The 21,109-nt window shown below is 40.3% G+C and overlaps 1 protein-coding gene across 2 annotated transcripts in view; it reads left to right on the plus strand.

Moving 5' to 3' along the window:
* Positions 1-8,150: 8,150 nt before the first annotated feature.
* Positions 8,151-21,109, plus strand: part of KLHDC10 (kelch domain containing 10) — a 56,402-nt gene continuing 43,443 nt past the window's right edge. The window contains exon 1 of one of the 2 annotated variants that reach the window (XM_080666074.1): positions 8,151-8,436. In XM_080666074.1, the coding sequence (XP_080522200.1) occupies positions 8,265-8,436 (172 nt within the window). In that variant the 5' untranslated portion in view covers positions 8,151-8,264. The remainder of the gene's footprint in view (positions 8,437-21,109) is intronic. The other variant, XM_080666073.1, reaches the window with a different exon arrangement.

The following is a 21,109-nucleotide window of genomic DNA, read 5'->3' on the forward strand; positions in this document are numbered from 1 at the left end:
ACTAAAAAAATACTATGGTAGGTTAATCTGCCCATTTTATTTTTATTTAAAAATATCTTTTTAAATTGAATTCAGAGAGAGAGGAAAGGAGAGAGAAAGATCGATTTGTACATTATTTATACACTAGAGACCCTGTGCACGAATTTGTGCATGGGTGGGATCAGCCAGCCTCACCCCCGATCAGGGCCAGTAGGGCTGGGCTGACCAGGGGAAAGGACCCTGGGCAGTTGGCGGCCCAGCCCTGGCCCCTGGTCAAACTCCAGTCAAACTCCTAATGGAGGGGACAATTTGCATATTACCCTTTTATTATATAGGATTCATTGGTTGACTCTTATATGTGCTCTAATTTGGGATTGAATCCCCAAGCTTGGAATATTGGGATGATGCTCTAACCAGCTGAGCAACCTGGCCAGGGCTAATGTGCCCATTTAAAAAGTCAATACACATAGAAGTGTCTGGTTCACAGCAGGTGAGTCCTCATTTTTCTTTTTCTTTTCTTTGGGCAGCTAAACTTAACTTTAGCTGCAATTTATATATTTTGCATTTCTATGACACCTATATGTGTAATGCTTATGTGTGTAATGCTTACATGTATAAATGCTTATACTTTTCATAATTAAGTAAACTAAAGACTCATTACTTTGGGCTTCTCCATATCAATGCTTATTTGATCTGGCCTGATGACAAGCAGTTAGTCACATTTGACTCTTCACCAAGGAATTTATATGATCCGGGGTCATATTTAGTCTACAACAAACTAACCAACAGTCCAAGAAGTAAACATTTTTAAAGATTGCTATACATTCATTGCTAACATGGGAATATGACCCTACATTTACATAAAACATTATATTTTTCCATGTATTTTCACATATGCTACTTCATTGACCTCTCACAATAATTCTCAGTTGCGGCTAAAACAGAAGATGTTACTCACATTTTGCACTTGATAAAACTGGGGTACAGAGGGTTAAACTTGTGATCTCAACCCTGGCTGTACATAGGAATAGCTCAGGGAACTTTGAAAACATGGCCAATGCCCATGCTCCAGAGATTCTGATCCAAATGGTCTGGATGAAGCTGAACATCAGTATTTTCCAAAATGTCCTCAGGTTAGTCCAATGTGCAGTGAGAGTTGAAAGCCACTGGGTTACACAGTGCTGAGTTTAAGATGCCAATTTGACAAATAAAACTAGATTTCATAATATAGTAAGTGCTTTTTACCACTCCCCCAATCCTCTACTTCCCCACTACATTAAAAGTTGTAATGATAGAATCTCTGTGGGAAAGCGATTCTGGAAATTCATTTGAATCACTGTATGTACTCATTTATAAAATATAATTTCCTAGAAATATTCTCTCTCTCTTTTTTTTTTTAAATAAATCTTTATTGTTCAGATTATTACAGGTGTTTCTCTTTTTTTCCCCCCATAGCTCCCCTCCACCTGATTCCCCACCCCACCCCATGCCCTTACCTTCCGCCACTGTCTTCATCCATAGGTGTAAGATTTTTGTCCAATCTCTTCCTGAACCCCTCACACCCCCTCCCCCCTGAGAATTGTCAGTCCACTCCCTTTCTATGTCCCTGATTCTATTATATTCATCAGTCCATTCTGTTCTTCAGATTTTTTATTCACTTGATTTTTAGATTCACTTGTTGGTAGGTATGTATTTGATGTCATTTTGTTGTTCATAATTTTTATCTTTACCTTTTTCTTCTTCTTCCTCTTCTTAAAGAATACCCTTCAGCATTTCATGTAATCCTGGTTTGGTGGTGATGAACTCCTTTAGCTTTTTCTTGCTGGGAAGCTCTTTATCTGACCTTCAACTCTGAATGATAGCTTTGCTGGGTAGAGTAATCTTGGTTGTAGGTTCTTGCTGTTCATCACTTTGAATATTTCTTGCCACTCCCTTCTGGACTGCATAGTTTCTGCCGAGAAATCAGCTGACAGTCATATGGGTGCTCCCTTGTAGGTAACTAACCATTTTTCTCTTGCTGCTTTCAAGATTCTCTCTTTGTCTTTTGCCCTTGGCATTTTAATTATGATGTGTCTTGGTGTGGTCCTCTTTGGATTCCTCTTGTATGGGGTTCTGTGCGCTTCCTGGACTTGTAAGTATATTTCTTTCACCAGGTAGGGAAAGTTTTCTGTCATTATTTCTTCTAATAGGTTTTCAACATTTTGCTCTCTCTCTTCTTCTGGCACCCCAAAAATTCGGATGTTGGTACGCTTAAAGTTGTCCCAGAGGCTCCTTACACCATCTTCATATTTTTGGATTCTTTTTTCTTTTTGTTTTTATGGTTGGGTGTTTTTTGTTTTCTCATATTTCAGATCTTTGGTTTGATTCTTGGGGTACGTTGATCTACAGTTGAGTTTCTGTATATTCTTTATTTCAGATAGTGTATGCTTAATTTCTGACTGGTCCTTTTCCATTTTTTTTTGGCATTCTCATTAAGGTCCTCGGAGGTCTCATCAAGTTTCTCGGCGGTTTTTAGAAGATTCTTGAGTAACCTTATAAATGTGGTTCTGAACTCTATGTCATCCAGTAGTTTGCTTTCCTTCACTTCTTTCATTCGTGACATGTTTCTTTGTCTCGGCATTTTGCTGCTTCCCTGTGTTGATGGAGTGGCTTTATGTGGTAGGTGACCTATAGGGGCCAGTAGCTCAGCCTCCCCAATCACCTGAGGTGGATGCTCTTGGTACACCCCTTTGTGGGCTGAGTGCAAAGTCTTGGTGTAGTTAAGCCTTGATTGCTGTTGGTACACTGGGAGGAATTGACCTCCAGGCCAATTGGCTGTGAGGACCCGCTGTGTCTATAATGGAATAACTGCTGCGCTGGAGACACGCTTATGGTGCAGGACTTGTTTCAGTGGGGCTTTGGTGCTCACTGAGTCTGCCTCTTGAATGTGTCACTTATGGATGTGAGGAGTTGAAATCTGGTGTCTCACACTGACCACTAGGTACACTGGCTTCTGGATCTCCAATGGGGTGCAGGTCAGCTACTGTCTGAGGCCACCCAGCAGGAGCTACAGTGAGAACTACAGTTTTCTCCTCTTTGCTTGGGGTTTGGAGGTTTTTTTTTTTTTTTTATATTTTATTGATTTTTTACAGAGAGGAAGGGAGAAGGATAGAGAGCTAGAAACATCGATGAGAGAGAAACATCTATCAGCTGCCTCCTGCACACCTCCCACTGGGGATGTGCCCGCAACCAAGGTACGTGCCCTTGACCAGAATCGAACCTGGGACCCTTCAGTCTGCAGGCCGATGCTCTATCCACTGAGCCAAACCGGTTTCAGCAGGGGTTTGGAGGTTTTGGAGCTGTCTGACCGGGTTGCAAGTTTGCTAGGTTAAGCTGCGATAGGGCAGGCCATTCATATGCTAAAGCCACTGCTTGGAGCTTGGGTGGGTTTGTAGATTGTGCAGGGCGGGGTCTCAGGGCATCACTAGGCTAGGGCGTGGCAAACAGCGATGGCTGCCAGTAAGCCGGCTCTGCGTCTCCAACCGTGTCCCTGCATCTGGCGCCCCAGCGCAGTAAACAATTATGCCTGTGCGCAGCCCTGCTAGCAAGCCTCACTCACTTTCCGACCTGATGGCAGACAGTCCAGTTTCTCCCCGTAGGAGTTTGGGTCCCCCGCGTATCCCCAAAAACTGGAGTTTGGAGTAATCGGGAGCTTGTCTCCCTTCCGGATGAAAAAAGCAGCACTACCAGTCGCCCGCCGCCAGCCCCGTGCCTCTGCTTTTCAGCGCTTGTGCACGTCTCAATGCTCTTTTCTCTTTCCTTCTAGTTGTAGAACTTCCACTCAGCCAGCTTTCTGGTGGTTCTGGGTGATAGACGTTTTGTCTTTTAGTTGTAGTTTTGAAATTGTTGTGCGAGGCAGCAGTTTAGGTGTTTACTACGCCGCCATCTTGGATCCTCCCCGATCCTAGATCTTTCGAAATATTCTCAATACAGACTTCTTGCTAATTCCAACTGACTTTTTTTTTTTTTCTGAGTTAGTGTGAACTGAGAGTTCTTACTGCTTGTCACGCTATGTTCTTGGGTAAGCCCCAGAAGAGTAGAGATGGTCCTACTGTCTTAAGACATTATGATTGTCCATTCTTTTTTTAAAAATTAAATACGTTTTTATTGACTTTAGAGAGAGAGAGGAAGGGAGAGGGAGAGACAGATGTATGCTTGGTCACCTGCACACCCCTTACTGGGGATTGAGCTGGAAACCCAGGCATGTGCCCTGACTGGGAATTCACAGGTGACCTTGGTGCATGGGGCTATACTCAACCAACTGAGCCACACTAGCCAGGGCATGATAGTCCATTCTTAATTATTTTATTATGAATTTAAAAAAATAAAGAGATTATATTATCTATCCTTGACATCATTATCACAACTAATAAACATAACATTAATTTCCTAGTATTCTCTAATAACCTTTCCAAATTAAAATATTTTCCAGTTGTCCTGAAATTATCTTTTATGTTTATTTGTTCAAGAGAACTACATACAATTTGTTGTAAATTCCCTTTAATCTGGAATTGCTTTTTAAAGAAATATTAAAAAAACTTTTTATGAAGGAAAAATTTAAATTATAAAAGAGAGAAAGTAGTGTAATTAACTCCCAGTACCCATCACCCAGCTATACTAAGCATCAACTCTTGGCCATTCTTGTTTAATCTACATTCTAATTAAAAAAAAAAAAATTTAGTCAAGAATAAATTTTAAACATATATATATGTTTAAAATTGATTCCAGAGAGAGGAAGGGAGAGAGAAAGAAACATCAACCAGGAGTCTGACCAGGAATCAAACCCACCACTTTTTGATGTATGAAGTGATGCTCCAACCAACTGAGCCACACTAGCCAGTACAATCTACATTCTCATTTTGTCTTCCATGCCCCCTTTTCTGGATTATTTTGAAGCAAATCCTAGACACCATAGCATTTTACCTGTAAATATTTCAGTATGTGCTCTGACTGGGACTTGAACTCTGACCTTCTGGTTCATAGGTCAGCGCTCGTTCACTGAGCCAAACCAGCCAGGCTGTTTTTCTATTTTATTTTTTATTTAACTGACTCCATTAACATTGATATTTATAATAGCTGAGGTGTACACTTGAAAGGGTGAATTTTATGGCATGTAAAATAGCTCTTTTAAAAAAACATATCCACAATACCTAAAAAAAAATTAACAATGATTCCTGAATATAATCCAATATCCAATCAAACTTTCCCATTAAAAAAAACAGTTGGCTCATTCTAATCAAAGGCAAACAAGACCAAACACTACATTGATTGATATGCCTCTTAAAACTATTAATCTGTTGATTCTCTTTCCCTCGAAATATAATGTTGAAGAAAATAGGCTGTTTGTTTTATAGCTTTCCACATTATATATTTTGGAGGTTACATCCTCAAGGTACCACTGAACATATTTTCTGTCCCTTTTATTTCCTGTAAACTGGTAGTTAACACTAATGGTTTGATATTATTCAGATTTTTTTTTTTTTTTTTTGGTAAGACTCCTTCAAAGATGATTATGTGTATTTCTGTCAGCAGACACATAATGTCTGCTTGTTTCTTTTTGTTATGCTAGGAGCTATTGATTATCATTGCCTAGATCTATTATTTCATTAGGGGTTACCACCATCCCATTTTGTTTTTGTGTTATTTCATTTTGTTTTTCATGATATTGATGAGACTAGGCTAGATATTGTGGAGATTGTCCCCCTGAATTTGATTGTTTCACATGTCATTTAACTTGTTCCTCTTCCCCCTGAAAGTTCCTGTAAGTGGATGTTATAGCTTAAATCTTGATTAGATTGAAGTTAATATTGTTGGTATTATTACTTCATAGGCGATATTGTGTACTTGCTATTACATTGTGTTAGCAGGTACATATTGTCTTGTATGCACTTATTTTGAAGGTCCCTCTCCAAATCATGTCAATACCCAGCAAAGTGTACTCACATTCTAAGGTAAAAGAATTTGGCTCTAACCTTCTAAAAAAGCTTTTAAAATAATGTAATGCTTTAAATTTAGTCAAGAATAAATCTTTCATTTTGTTTCTGAAATTTAACATTGATATAAACATAAAACTATGAGATAATTTTCAGTTGATGGTTAATATAATCTTATTTTTCTAGACTATTTTTTCCTTTTTATTACGAAGACCTTCTAATACATACAAAGGTAGACAGAACAATATAATGACAATTCTCATGTGCTCATCACCCAGCTTCAGCTAATGGTTAATGTTCTTTCATCTAGCTCCCCATCCACTTCTCCCTTCCTATATTATTAAATTTTTAAAAAATGAGATATAACTTACATGCCATAAAATTCATCCTTTCAAGTGTACACCTCAGTGGTTTAAATATATTAACAAAGTTGTACAACCATTACTGTTCAATGATTTTTAGTGTATTCACAGTTATACAACCTTCACAAGTTTCTTTTTAACCTACACATCTTTCCCTCCAAATCATTTTCCTTTGTAATTTATTTGTTGAAGAAACTTGTTTGTTTTTCCTGTAGAATTTTAATAACCTGGATTTTGCTGTTTGTATCTCTGTAGCATTTTTTAAAATGTTCCACTGTAGTATTTCCCCCTGTCCTCTGCATTTTCTATAAATTGGTAGTTAGATATAGATGTATGATGAGATTAAGATTCAAATTTTTTCCTACAAGACACGTCATTGTCATCTTTATGTTGTGGAGACACAAGTCTCATCTTTCATTTTGTGATCCTAGGATGGTTCATGTTCAATGGGTTGATTTCTGAATTCATTAGGAGTTGCAAAATGGTAACATTCTATTATCCACTTTTTATTTATTACTTGGAATATGTACTTCTATAAAAATAAAATTTACTTTATCTGCTATTTGGTCACTCACTGGTACAGTTTCTTTAGAAAATTAACATTTATTAATTTTGATTTTTGTATTTTAGAGCCATAAACTTTTTGTTTTAGGTCTCCAATATTTTCATAAGCAGTGCGTTATAGTGCTCAATGGGTAAAATACCTGGCAACAGGGACTGAAGTAGAATAATAAGGTGGAATTAGAGGCACAAGAAATTCGCACCAAGAGGTATGCATCCTCAGCTCTAGCAGATTTTCTTTTTTCTCAACACCATCAGGGAGAAAACCTTGAAAAGTCTTGTTTCCTTTGCGCAATTTGTATGCTTTTCCCTCATCGTTGCTAGACATCAGTGAACAATCTGTATTTTCCCCACTTTGCACCGCGCCCAGTAAGTTCAAAGCCACATTTTCTGTTTAATTTTGGAACAATAGGAACTTCTGACCCGTACATCTACAATTTTCTTCGATCTCGATCTTCCATAACTGTTCCTGTCTTTAAGCTGATTAAAATTTTCTATGAGCAAAAGGTGTTTGATTGAACAAAAACGTTTACATAGCCATCAGTCAGATATAAAAGTTCCTTTTTCTTGGCACTCTATTCTCTGCTGGGTGTTACTTAAAAAAAAATCTTTACTAACCTAATGATCCAGAGCTGGTTTCTCACTGGGGAGAAGTGAGGGGCGTCTTAATTCGTGTTACTATAATTACTGGTGAGCTTGAACATTTTTCCATGTTTGTTAACCAGATTTAAAATTGTTTGCTTGGAACGTGGCTTATATTGAATTAGGGAGTTGTCAGTCCACTGAAAGATAAGAGAAATGGAACCCGGGAATTCCTCCTTACATTTAAGTTTTGCCTCCGCCCCTGGATTTTCCCCTCCAAAAGAGCCCTTTTTGTGTGTCATAGGTCAGGGGAAGAGATCTCCGTCGGTAAAGCTGGAGGAATACTACGGTCTCCACCTATACGTATATGTGCATATGCTACTCCATCTCCATCGGGAAGAGCTGCTGAGCCCTGCAGAACCTGGACTAGCTGACGCCCGCTTTCTCCGCAGGCGTGGCCTCGCTCACTCGGCCTTCGATTGGCCCGCCTGCCTCCGCAGAAGTCACCGCGGATTGGCTTCCGCGGTGGATGCGAGCGAGGAGCGGCTGCTTCTGCCTTACTCAGATCCCACTTTTTTTTAACCATAGCTATGGTTACCACGTCTCTCCCCGCCTCCCTCCACCTGCCAAGAAGACGGCAGGCCATTGGCTGCCTGTCACGAAGTCAGCCAGTCATTGGTCACTGGTGAAACCGGGCGCTCCCCCTTCCCTGTCTCCTGGGTCTCTAGAGGAGCCCTGCAAGGAGGCTCGGCTAGTGCTGCCGGGCCAAGGGCTGCCGGGACCGGGCTGCGGCAATCGCTAGCGGGTCATGTCGGCCGCCCAGGGCTGGGACAGGAACCGCAGGAGGGGAGGAGGCGCCGCGGGCAATGGTGGCGGCGGCGGAGGTAGCGGGGCCGGCGGGGGCAGTGGGGGCAGCGGGGGTCGGGGGACTGGCCAGCTCAACCGCTTCGTGCAACTCTCCGGACGGCCGCACCTGCCAGGTGAGTCGTGGGACGGGGTCCCGTGGTCCTGACAGCTTGCGGGCGCGGCGGCAGGTGACTGCTACCTTTGCTTTTCTCCCTGGCTTTCTTTCCCTTGAGAGGAGGAAAGGCAGGCCCCACACATCTCAGAGGGACCGGGGCTTAGAGAAAAGGAAAGGTGTCTTTGAGGTCAGGGAGGGAACAGGAACACACGAGGGGGGGGAGTTATTTTTGCTCTGTTCAAAAGCTTTGTGCTGAGAGTTGTGTTTTCTTTTCAAAGGAGAGCCCGCTGTCTCACTGACATTCCCAAATGTTTCGCTCACTCGGTTCCTAGTCTCGTCCTTTCCCGCAGTTTGATCTTGTAAAAGAAAGACATTGGTTTCTGGCTGTGGAAATTATTTTTTCAAGGGGTGCTAAATTGAGGAGAGAAGAGGGAAGAGCATTCCAAAGAGTGATTTTGTAAAAACCATCTCGACTGTGTAAAAAAAGTTAGGCATTCTGAACCAAGAAAGGAGGATTAGGCGTGGACGGGTTGTTGGGAGGTGGGTGGGAACAGAACCAAGAGATTTAGGGAAAACTAGTTACATTATTCATATTATAGAATGTCCAGAGACAGAATGGATAGTGTGACTGGGTTTTAAGGGAAGAAAACGAAGATCAAGAATATGCTGCTAAAATTATGCCGTGTCTACTCTATAAAAACAGCTGGTTAGGAATTGGAAAAATGTACCCAATACGATTATTTCACGTTTTGGCCCACAATTCCATATCCTTCAGTTCAAATGTTTTAAAATACAAAGACAAATCAAATTGATATGTGTGTACAGACCATTGTAAAACTACACATTTATAAGTAAATAATCAGTGTAGTAGAAGGAAGGCAGGGAAGTAAATACCACACAGAAGGTCAAATATTAATTGGGCAACCTTCTTTTACCATGAAGAGAACTATCAGGATGATGTGTTAATCATGCACCATGTTTTTTGTGTGAATAATGTTGAAGTTGATTTTATCAGTGATATATTTAGCTGATGAATTTTGAGAACATGATGGTTTTTGAATTGTGTTTATTATTGTGCCGTGTACTTTCAAGTAGTCAAAAATTGCTATTTGATAATTTGAAGATAACAAAGGGAATTTTGCACATTCAATGAGACAATTGCTTATGTCTGTGATACAGTTATTGATGTGTGGTAGAAATACACGTTAGCCCATTTTTAATGCGCCATTGAAATTAACATTAAAGTGCTATTAAATAGTCAAATGTATAATGCACCAGGAGTTGGTTTTGAGTTGATAGTATCAGATTGGGTATTTTACAATCACTAAATGGTATTTGATCTTTAACATGAAAAAGAAAACAGGAGTCTTTTTTCTCTCACCCCAAGTTAATAACAGAAACTTATATTTTTGTGTATTGATAGATTAGAAGATAAGTCTCTTACCAAAACCTATCACCAGCTTGCCCTTTACTTCTGAAATCTTTAGGTCTTTGATCTTAGATTAATTAATACCATGGGCTTAGAGACATTTCCGGGCTTCAAGAACCTGGTTGATGCACTTCCTCAATGCTACCACTAGGTGGTAGTGGAAGCCATGATTTCTGATAAGGGGCCTCAGTGTGGAGCTATTATTTCTGTATTCCCTTAGCACGAAAGGCCAAAAACGGCGGTTTGTCCAGAGGTAAAGATAAACGTGTTTAAACCGTGAGAATTCATGCCTTGGGGTCATCAGCCTCTTTCTTTTTCTAATTCTTTCTTCCCCAAGTAGGCAGCCTCTGTCTTTTCTTTATTCTCAGAATTGGAAACATCTGATACCGCAATATATACTTTGAAATTCTTTCACACCAAGGCTTTCTTTTCCTAAGTATTGCATTTAAGCTTACCCTCCCCCTTATTTTGAGATGTTTAAAAAGATTTTAGGTGATGGGGAGGGCTAGAAATGTCTAGGCCTGTTTTATGGCTGACCCTGGAGGTAAAAAATAAATAAAAAGATATTTAAGTTTTTGCAGCTAATGTTCTTTTTCCTTTGAATCTAATCCCATTTTCCATTTTTCATCCTTTTCTACAAAGATTTCCAGATTCTGAGCACCCGGGTCCCTCTCTTACATTTTGTTCATCTCCCCTCTATCTATCTCTCATTGAAACAAAACAGAACAATCCGGTCTTCCTAGAGCATTCTCTCTTTCAGTGATAGCACCCTGACCCATGTTGTTATGCAAATTTAAAATTTGGGCATTTTCTTTTCCTTTGCATTTTGGGTATAATCAATCACAAAGTCCTATTTATTTTATTTCTGCTCTAACTCCAGTCCATGCTGCTGTCATCTATCACGTAGGTCTCCTGCAGTAGCTTTCTAAGCAGTCTTCTGATTTTACTCTTGCCCGCAATTCGTAAGCATGCTGATCTTCTGCAAGCACAAATCTGTTCCCATCTCTGTTTACATCCCTTTACTAGCTTTTCATTGCTTTTAGGATAAGGCAAAAATCTTTAATATGGCCTAAAAGGCACTACACAGTTTGTTGTAAACTCTCTAGCTAATTCTACATCATATGGTCTTGCCCTTTGAACTTTTCCCACCTAATTAGACATATCATGCTCCCTTCTGCCATGGAGCCATTGCACCTGCTATCCCATCATTCAGGAACCCTCTTGCTTACCATTTTTTCTCTCTCTCTCTCTTTTTTTTTTTTTTTAACTTTTCTTCCATTGGATCTCAGCTTGATCACTGTTTTTTCAGGGAAGTCTCAGACCTTCTGATTTATTCTTTTCTCCCTATACACACTCATAGCACCATGTGGTTACCTGGGTATATTTTCCATTTGTGTGTGATTTCCTGATATGAATGAATTGATACCCTTCACACACATGCACACACACACACACACACACACACACACACACACGGTGTCCCAAAAATGTATACACACTTTGGCTGCCATTATTAATTCCAATGGGTTAAATCTGAAAACAAAGAAACATCAATTGAGCTATCAGCTGTTAAAATGTGTATACATTTTTGGGGAACACACCTGTATATGTACCCACTTCAAGTGATATATGTATATACACATAACTACTTATATACATATATATTCTTAAATTGTAAATTAATACATTGGCATTATGTGTAAGCAATTAGTTTCTTGTGAATTCAATTTAATTGATGTGGTTCATTCCTCTAGAGCAGGGGTGGGGAACCTTTTTTCTGCCAAGGGCCATTTGATATTTATAACATTCGAGTGCCATACAAAATTATCAACTTAAAAATGAGCCTGCGGTCAAACATTTAATTAACTCACCCCTAATGCCTTGGCAGGGCCAGGCCAAATGATTTTGAGGGTCTTCTATGACCCTTGAGCCAGACATTCCCCTCCCCTGCCCTATAAGCTCCACTGACTCTGGACAAATGGGTAAAAATCCAGTTCTTAAACATAAAAATAGTGGACTGGACTCTCCATAGTGACAGTACAAATGATATTTTGTGAAACCTTGTTTGAGCAGCCTCTTCTTTTTGCTGTCTCCTAAAATAGAGTAGTGACTGTTTGCCCCTAGGCCAAGAAATTTCATAGTTTCTTGGTTCTAGATTTTGACTAACTCATGATCTCCATACACACAAAGAATAGCGAACAGGGCTTTTTGTAGAGGAGGTATGCAGTGGTAGAGCTCAGGAGTAAGGAAATGATGGGGATAATGGTACCCAAGTTAAGATTAATTGTGAGTTTGATTAAATACCATGTACAGTATTAGCTGGGGAAACAGTTAAAACATTATTGCTAATATAGGAATTAGAAAAGGGATAAAAAAAAGGAGGAGGGAAAATATAACACTTGGTAAAGCTGGGTAAAAATAATACTGAAATCTTAAGGTTTTAAAATGTGATATATGTTTGTGATACAAAATCCAAATGATACAAAAGAGCATGTGTTAAAAGGCAAGTTTTCCTTCTACTTTTGATTTCAGTTAATTGGCTTCCTTCCCAGAAGCAACCAGTGATAAATTTTTTTGTGTTTCCTTGCCAGAGAGATGTGGGGTTGGGAGGAGGGAAGGGAGGATGGTAGCATTTCTTTGATTGGCTGGGCATTTAAAATGTGTACAGTTGTGTTAATGCAAATGATGATACAATGAATATTGTGCATATATAACTTTGTACATTGAGTGAGTCTGTCTTTAGGATATATTCCTAGAAGTTCAATTGCAGGTCAAAGGATATGTACTATTTACATTTTTTTTTCTATTTTTGTTGTTGTTGTTTGTACTATGTACATTTTGATAGATTTTGTCAAATTGCCCTCCACAGAGATTATACCAGTTTATGTTTCACTATTGGTGTTGGAGTATTGACTTTCCATACCCTTGGTATCAGAGTAGTTTATCAAACTTTTTAAAATTGCCAATGTAATAGGTATGTTTTTTTCATCTTTTCAATAGGTATAAGAACCTTATTTGTTTCCTTTATTTATAGCATTTGCTTATATTTTTTATTCATCTGGATATGTATTTTTTGTTAATTTTTCTATTGGCATGTTTAATACTATTTATGGGAACTCTGTCCTTAGGAAATCTTTTTGGGTTCTTTGTTATATGTTGCAGACATTTTTCACAGTTGTAACTTGGCTTTTGACTTTATTTAATAATGTATAACTTTAAAAGAAATGAAAACATTTTTATAGTTGTAATTATCAATCTCTTGGATTTTAAGTTTTGTGTCATAAGATAGGGTCTTCTCTATTTCAACATTATTTCTAACTAAAATTAAAATTCTTGTTTTCCCCCTAATACTTTTATAATTTTATTTTTAAGTTAAATGCACTTATCCATACAAAATATAAGTTGTGTAAAGTATAGAGGTGTATGGGAACCCAACTTTACTTTTCTTCCAGGTGGCTACCCACTTATCACAGTACTGAAATATTGTCTATAGGTGTACTTAGTTCCTACATATAATTTTGGTTTCTATTGGACTTTTATTGTTTCACTAGAGGCCCGATGCATGAAGATTCATGCAAGAACGGGCCTTCCTTCCCCTGGCTGCTGGCACCGCCATCGCTCTGGCCAGAGCTGCCTTTCCACCTTCCCATGCTGCCTAGAGGCCCGGAGCTGCTGGGGCGGTGCGGAACGCCTGCGTTGTTGCCATAGCGACGACACAAGTGTCCCACCCCACCCCTGGCCATTCGGCGCCTGCGTATGCAAATTAACCTTCCATCTTTGTTGGGTTAATTTGAATACTCGCTCCTGATTGGCTGGTGGGTGTCGCGAAGGTACGATCAATTTACATCTTTCTCTTTTATTAGTGTAGATTGGTTAGTTTACCTATTTATACCTAATGACTTCATTCTTTGATTATAGTCCTCTCTCATTCTACTTCCCAGGGATATTCTTGCTTGTTAATTTTTCCATAAAACTTAAAATTAGTTTATCAAGCTACCCTACCCTATCCTGTTAGTATTTTTATTGGTACTGTATTATATTTATAGATTTATTTAGATATAATTGACATCTACTTGAGGTTCAATCTTCAAGAACAGAGTATATATTAATTTTTTAATTGTTCAAGTTTTTTTTTGCATCCCTCAATAAGATTTAAATTTTTTTCATATGGACGTTTCACATTTCTTATTTTGTTTATTCCTTGGTATTTTCTCTCTCTTTTTTTTGTTGCTATTATAAATGGAGTTTCTACATCTATTATGTCTTTTATCTTGTTTGGATATGGGAATGCTATTAATTTCTGAGTATTAATTTGTACATAGACATCTTTGGAATTATAATACTTTCTGTAAATAGAACAAAAAGATAGTTGTTGCCCTGACTAGTATGGCTCATTTGGTTGGGTGTGCTCCTGTGCATGAAGAGGTTGCCAATATAGTTATTTATTTTTTTAAATATGTTTTATTGATTTTTAGGGAGAGTGTAGGGAGAGGGATTGAGAGATAGAAACATCAGTGAGAGAGGAACAGCATCAATCAGCTGCCTCCTGCACACCCCTGCTGGGGATTGAGCCCGCAACCTGGGAATGTGCCCCAACCAGGAATCGAACAAGTGACCTCTTGGTTCCTGGGTCGACATTAAAAAAGTGAACCCCACCAGCTGGCCCGAGAGGTTGCCAATTTAATTCCGGGTCAGGGCACATGCCCAGGACTTGATCCCTGGTAGGAGGGGGCATGCAGGAGTGGCCAATAGCTGTTTTGCTCCCACATAGATGTTTCTTTCTCCCCTCCCTCTCCCTTCCTCGCTTTCTAAAAATCAATTTTTAAAAAAATCTTTAAGAAAAAATAAGAGAGTTATTTTTCTTGGGTTTTATAATTAAATAATTATAAAATTATCAAATAAAGATATTTTATCTCCTCCTTAACAATTTTAATACTTATTTCTTTTATCAAATTGATTTGTCTAGTAATTCCCAAAAATATTAAACAATAAGATAGTAGTGGATCTGCCCAGGCCAGTTTAGCTCAGTGGATAGAGCGTCGGCCTGAGGACTCAAGGGTCCCGGGTTTGATTACGGTCAAGGGCATGTACCTTGGTTGTGGGCACATCCCCAGTAGGGGGGTGTGCAGGAGGCAGCTGAATCGCTGTTTCTCATCAATGTTTCTAATTCTCTATCCCTCTCCCTTCCTCTCTGTAAAAAATCAATAAAATGTATTTAAAAGAAAAAAAAGATAGTAGTGGATCTTTGTCATATTCTTGACTTTAATGGCATATTGTTAGTGTTTTCCTATTAAGCTTTGACCTGACTTTAAAGTATACATATTTATCATGTGAAAGTAGTCAGCTGTTACCATTTTATTAAGATTTTTTAATATGGAAGTAAATTCTGTCAAAGGCCTTTTCAGCCCCTATGAGAACTAAGGTAATTTTTCTCATTTGATCTACTATTGTAGTGAATTGTACTAATAGATTTACTATTACTGGACCATCCTTGTATTCCTTAATCCATTCACTCTGTCATTCTGTAGTATCTATATACTAGAGGCCTGGTGCACGAAATGCGTGCACGGGGGAGGGGAGTGTCCCTCAGCCCAGCCTGCACCCTCTCCAATCTGGGATCCCTCTCACAATCCAGGACTACTGGCTCCCAGCTGCTCGCCTGCCTGCCTTCCTAATTGCCCCTAACTGCTTCTGCCTGCCAGCCTGATCACCCCCTAACCACTCCCCTGCCAGCCTGATTGATGCCTAACTGCTCCCCTGCCAGCCTGTTTTCCCCTAACTGCCCTCCCCTGCAGGCCTGGTCACCCCCAACTGCTCTCCACTGCAGGCCTGGGTCCCCCCCAACTGCCCTCCCCTGCAGGCCTGGTCACCCCTACCGGCCCTCCCCTGCAGGCCTGGTCCCCCCCAACTGCTCTCCCCTGCAGGCCTGGTCCCCCCCAACTGCTCTCCCCTGCAGGCCTGGGTCCCTCCCAACTGCTTTTCCCTGCAGGCCTGGTTGCCCCCAACTTCACTCCTCTGCCGTCTTGGTCACCCCTAACTGCCCTCCCCTGCAGGCTTGATTACCCCCAACTGCCCTCCCTTGCAGGCCTGGTCCCTCCCAACTGCCCTCCCCTGCTGGCCATCTTGTGGTGGCCATCTTGTGTCCACATAGGGCCAGGATCTTTGACCACTTGGGGGCAGCCATCTTGTGTGTTGGAGTGATGGTCAATCTGCATAGTACTCTTTTATTAGATAGGATAGAGGCCTGATGCATGGATGGGGGCCAGCTGGTTTGCCCTGAAGAGTGTCCTGGATCAGGGTGGGGGTTTCCTTGGGGCATCGGGCGGCCTGGGCGAGGGGCCTGTGGTGGTTTGCAGGCCAGCCACGCCCCCTGGCGACCCAAGTGGAGGCTCTGGTATCTGGGGTTTATTTATCTTCTACAATTGAAACTTTGTAGCCTGGAGCGGAGCCAAGCCTTCTGCTTGCTCCGAGGCGGCAGCCATTTCTGTTGGAATTTATGTATCTTCTATAATTGAAACTTCGTAGCCTTAAGCGAGGCCTGGGCCGGCCAGGGTGTGCGGAAAGCTTGGCTTCCTCCATTGCCGCGGGCAACCCTAGCCTCCTGCTCTTTCCAGCTCCGTGGCTGCCGCCATTTCTGTTTGGGTTTATGTATCTTCTATCATTGAAACTTTGTAGCCTTGAGTGGAGGCCTAGGCCGGCAAGGGCAGGCAGAAAGCTTGGCTTCCTCCATTGCCAGGGAAACCCATGCCTCCCTCCTGCTCTCTGTGGCCATAGCCATCTTGGTTGGGTTTATTTGCATATTCGCTCCTGATTGGCTGGTGGGCGTGGCTGGTGGGTGTGGCCTGTGGGTGTAGCGGAGTGATGGTTAATTTGCATATTACTCTTTTATTAGATAGGATTTTATATATATAAAAGCCTAAGCGACTGTCCGGTAGCTATGATGTGCACTGACCACCAGGGGGCAGATAGATGCTCAATGGACAGGCATGGAAACATGGAACAGACTGATGAATCTCAGAGGGAAGTGGGGAGGGGGGAGGGCGGGAAGAGATTAACCAAAGATCTTATATGCATTATAGAGGCCCAGTGCACGGATTCATGCACTGGTGGGGTTCTTTGGCCTGGCCTGCGGGTATTGGCTGAAACCAGCAGTCTGATATCCCCCGAGGGGTCCCAGATTGCGAGAGGGCGCAGGCCAGGCTGAGGGACCCCATTGGTGCATGAATCCGTGCACCAGGCCTCTAGTTTTAAATATATTGCTTGGTTCTGTTTGCTAAACTTTATTCAGAAGTTTTGCCTCTCTCCTCAGATAAGCTAAATTGCTTGTAGTTTTCTGTGTTGTATCTTTGTTGAATTATGCCACTTGCATAAAAATAAGTTCAAACTTGTCTATGCTTTTTTTTTTCTTTTCTTTTCTTTCCCTCTCTGGTTAAATGGTATTGAATTTAAAGGTTTGGTTGAATTGCCCATGAAATCATTTGACCTTGAGTATTTTGGGGAGATAGTAGCTCTTGGGCAATATCTCTACTTCAATGATAATTTAACTGCTTAAAGTTTATATCTTTTGGGGGAAGCTTTGATAATTTATATTACTAGTATCCTAGAAAATAATCTATTTCATCCAAGTTTTCAAAATTATTTGTGTGAAGTTGAGGAAGATATCTTTTTATGAGTTCAAAAAAATTCTTGTGTCTTTGATTACATTATCACTTTACTCATTATCACTTCTTATTTTGTACATGTGAGGCCTTGCCCCTTTTTCTTGTTTAGAACCAGCTCTTGGATTTTTAAAATTAGTTCTCTTTATTAATTTTTCCTTTCATTGTTTTAAGTCCTTCCTTTATTTTTTGTTTTGTGATTGTGTTTCTCTCTCCTTATGATGGATGCTTAGTGTTCTTTTCATTCTTTCCAAGTGTTTAAATTACAAGATTTCTTTTGTATGATGCTGTAGTTGTGTTCTGTGAGTTATAGTTGTAGTTATTTTATAAATGGTTTGTAATTACATTTTTTATTTGTTTTTATAGCACAAGAGTAGTTAATCCTTTTAAACTTTTTCTGAACATTTCCATTTATATTTTTAGTAGATTTATTGAGATACTAGAGGCCCGATGCATGAAGATTTGTACAAGAATGGGCCTTCCTTCCCCTGGCTGTCGGCACCGCCTTCGCTCCGGCCAGAGCCGCCTTTTTGCTCCGGCTCGGAGCCTCCTTTCCACCTTCCCACACTGCCCAGAGGCCCGGAGTGGCTGGGGGCAGGGCGGAATGCGTCCCGCCCTGCCCCCAGTGCTCAGCACCTGCATATGCAAATTAACCCATCATAGTTTTGGGGTTAATTTGCATACTCCTGATTGGCTGGTGGGCGCTGCGAAGGTACGGCCAATTTGCATCTTACTCTTTTATTAGTATAGATAATTCACATACCATCCAACTTACCATTTAAAGTGTACAATTCACTGGTTTTTATTTTTTACTTTTTATTTATTTATTTTTTTAATTGTTTGAAGTATTACAAATAGTAGTACATATGTCTCCTTTTTTTTTTTTTTACCCCATTGACCTCCCTCTGGCCTCCCCTTCCCCCCAGTACATGCCTTTACCTGTTTCCCCCCCCCCCCCCCCAGTGTCTTTTATCCATTGGTTATGCTTATATACATGCGTACAAGTCCTTCGGTTGATCTCTTACAGCCCCCCGCGCCCCCCGCAAAACCACCTCTGCCTTCCCACTGTAGTTTGACAGTCTGTTCAATGCTTCTTTGCCTCTGTATCTATTTTTTCCCCCTTTTCTTTCCTTTAAAAAATCTTGCCTCTGCAGACTAGAAATAAACATATAATAACAAAAAATGTTTGAGTCCCAATTTCAATGTCCAACAGTTCTGATTCCCCGTTTCAATGTCAAACAGACTGATGTGTACATGTCAGCAATGATATCTGGATGGTGGGCACATGGTGGCAACGCAGGTCCAACCCTCTCTGGTTTGGTCCTAGGCAACCTGCTGGGTCGCACAGCTGCTGACTGCTAGCGTGGCAAGGCATCGTCAGCGTCTTCCATCTCTGGACTGTTTCTCCTCTTGTCTTCGTGGTTGGAGCAGACCTGTCAATTCCTCTCTGTTGCAGGAATCCACATGCTCTTGGAGTTGTTTTCTGAAAATATACAAACATATTCTCGACCAAAAGTTAATAAAGGAATCTTTTCTATATAATTGATTTGGGATCCTTTTTATTTTTGCCCAAACGATTTTCCTTTGTCTTATTTAGACACCATGTGTGTTTTTCATGGGTGTCTTGTTGTTAGCATTACAAATGGAAATTAATTTTGTAAAGTAAAAGTTTTCTAGATGTAATTTACTTATAGGATATTTTTCACTGGTTTTTAGTATATTCAGATATGTGCAATTTTATTTATTTTTTAAATATGTTTTTATTTATTTCAGAGAGAAAGGGAGAGGGAAAGATAGCAATATCAATGATGAGAGAGAATCATTGATTGGCTGCCTCCTGAACGACCCCCTACTGCGGATTGAGTCAGCAACCCAGGCATATGCCCTTGACCAGAATTGAACCTGGGACCTTTCAGTCCTCAGGCCGATGCTCTATCCATTGAGCCAAACCAGCTAGGGCAGATATGTATAATTTTAAAACATTTTCATCACTTTAGAAAGAAACCCCATATCTTTTAGCTGTCACTCCCTTATCCTCCTGCCCACCCTCCTACCTACCCCCCTCCCCAGCCTTAAGCAACCACTAATCTATTTTTTGTCTCTATAGATTTCCCTATTACTTTATCATATGAATGGAGTCATATATTATATGATCCTTTGTGACTGCCTTCTTTCACTTTGTATAATGTTTTCAAAGTTCATCACAAGTATCAGTATTTCATTCCTTTTCTTGGTTAAATAATATTCCATTGTATGGATATGCCATATTTTATTTATCCATTTATCCATTGATGGACATTTAGATTGTTTCCACTTTTGGGCTATTATGAATTATGGTGCTATTAACATTTGTGTACAGATTTCTGTGTGGACATATGTTTTTTATTTCTCAGGTATATATCTACCATGTTTCCCCGAAAATAAGACAGTGTCTTATATTAATTTTTGCCCCCAAAGACACGCTAGGTCTTATTTTCAGGGGATGTCTTATTTTTCCATGAAGAAGAATACGGTACACATTTATTGTTAAATGAAAATAAAGGAAATTTATTACCTGTATACGGTACGGTAGTACGGTAGTTGTCAACACAAACCAGACAAACTGTGAATCCTACAGTATCAAGAATTTACTCATTTATTCAATGACAATCATGTTGTCATCATCTTCTGGAACATCATCATAACAATCCAATTCCTGAATTTCCTGGTGAATTTCTTGTGACTCCATTTCTTTCAGAATCAGTGGACCAAATCTCTCATGTTTAGCAATAGCACTGTCTTTAAATGAGTACTTCTTGTCAAGGTAGCCTGCTCACAGTGCATTTGCAATGCAACTGTCAGTGATTTTCTCCCATGAATTCTTCACCCAAGTCACAACTTCTTGCAGTTTAGGTTTCACAGAGTTTCCATGCTGATTTCTCTCCATTCTATTTTCAGTGTAGTCATTAATTTCCATGCGCAAATTGTCTCTGAATGGCTTGTTTATTGCAATATCAAAAGTCTGGAGATAGGCCGTCATTCCTGCGGGAATCATTATCTGATCTATTTTTCTTTCGTGAAGAAATGTCTTCATGTCTTTAGCGCGGTGAGTGCTGGCTGCATCCCAGACTAGCAGACCTCTTTGGCTCCCTCGCATAACAAGCGGCAGCATTAAATCGACCCACTTCCTTATAACTGCTTGTGTGGCCCAGGCTTTTTCAGTTTCAAGAATAAAAACGCCCAAAACACGTTCAATCTTTTCCTTCTTGCCCTTAGAAATGATTAAAGGTGGGATTTTAGTGCCATCCAGACGAATTGCCAAAATACAGGAAACACGTGCACTTTCGTAAGCAGTGGAGGGAATGTACACTAAGGAGGCACCCCGCTGTTCAATTGTTGTTTGAGATGATTGGCCCATAAACACTGCAGTTTCATCCATAGCAATCATGTTGGAAAGATTGTATTTAGAGAAGTCAGCATCATCAATAAAGGACTTGAATGCAAGTGCTCGCTTAATAACTTGAGTATCTTCCAACCTAAACAATGTTGTAGATCTTCTTAAAGACAGTTCACTTCGCTGAAGGAAATTATCCAGCCAGTGTTGTGATGCTTTGAAGTCTTCGGGG

Source organism: Plecotus auritus (genome assembly GCF_963455305.1).
Source record: "Plecotus auritus genome assembly, chromosome: 4".
NCBI classification, from domain to species: domain Eukaryota; kingdom Metazoa; phylum Chordata; class Mammalia; order Chiroptera; family Vespertilionidae; genus Plecotus; species Plecotus auritus.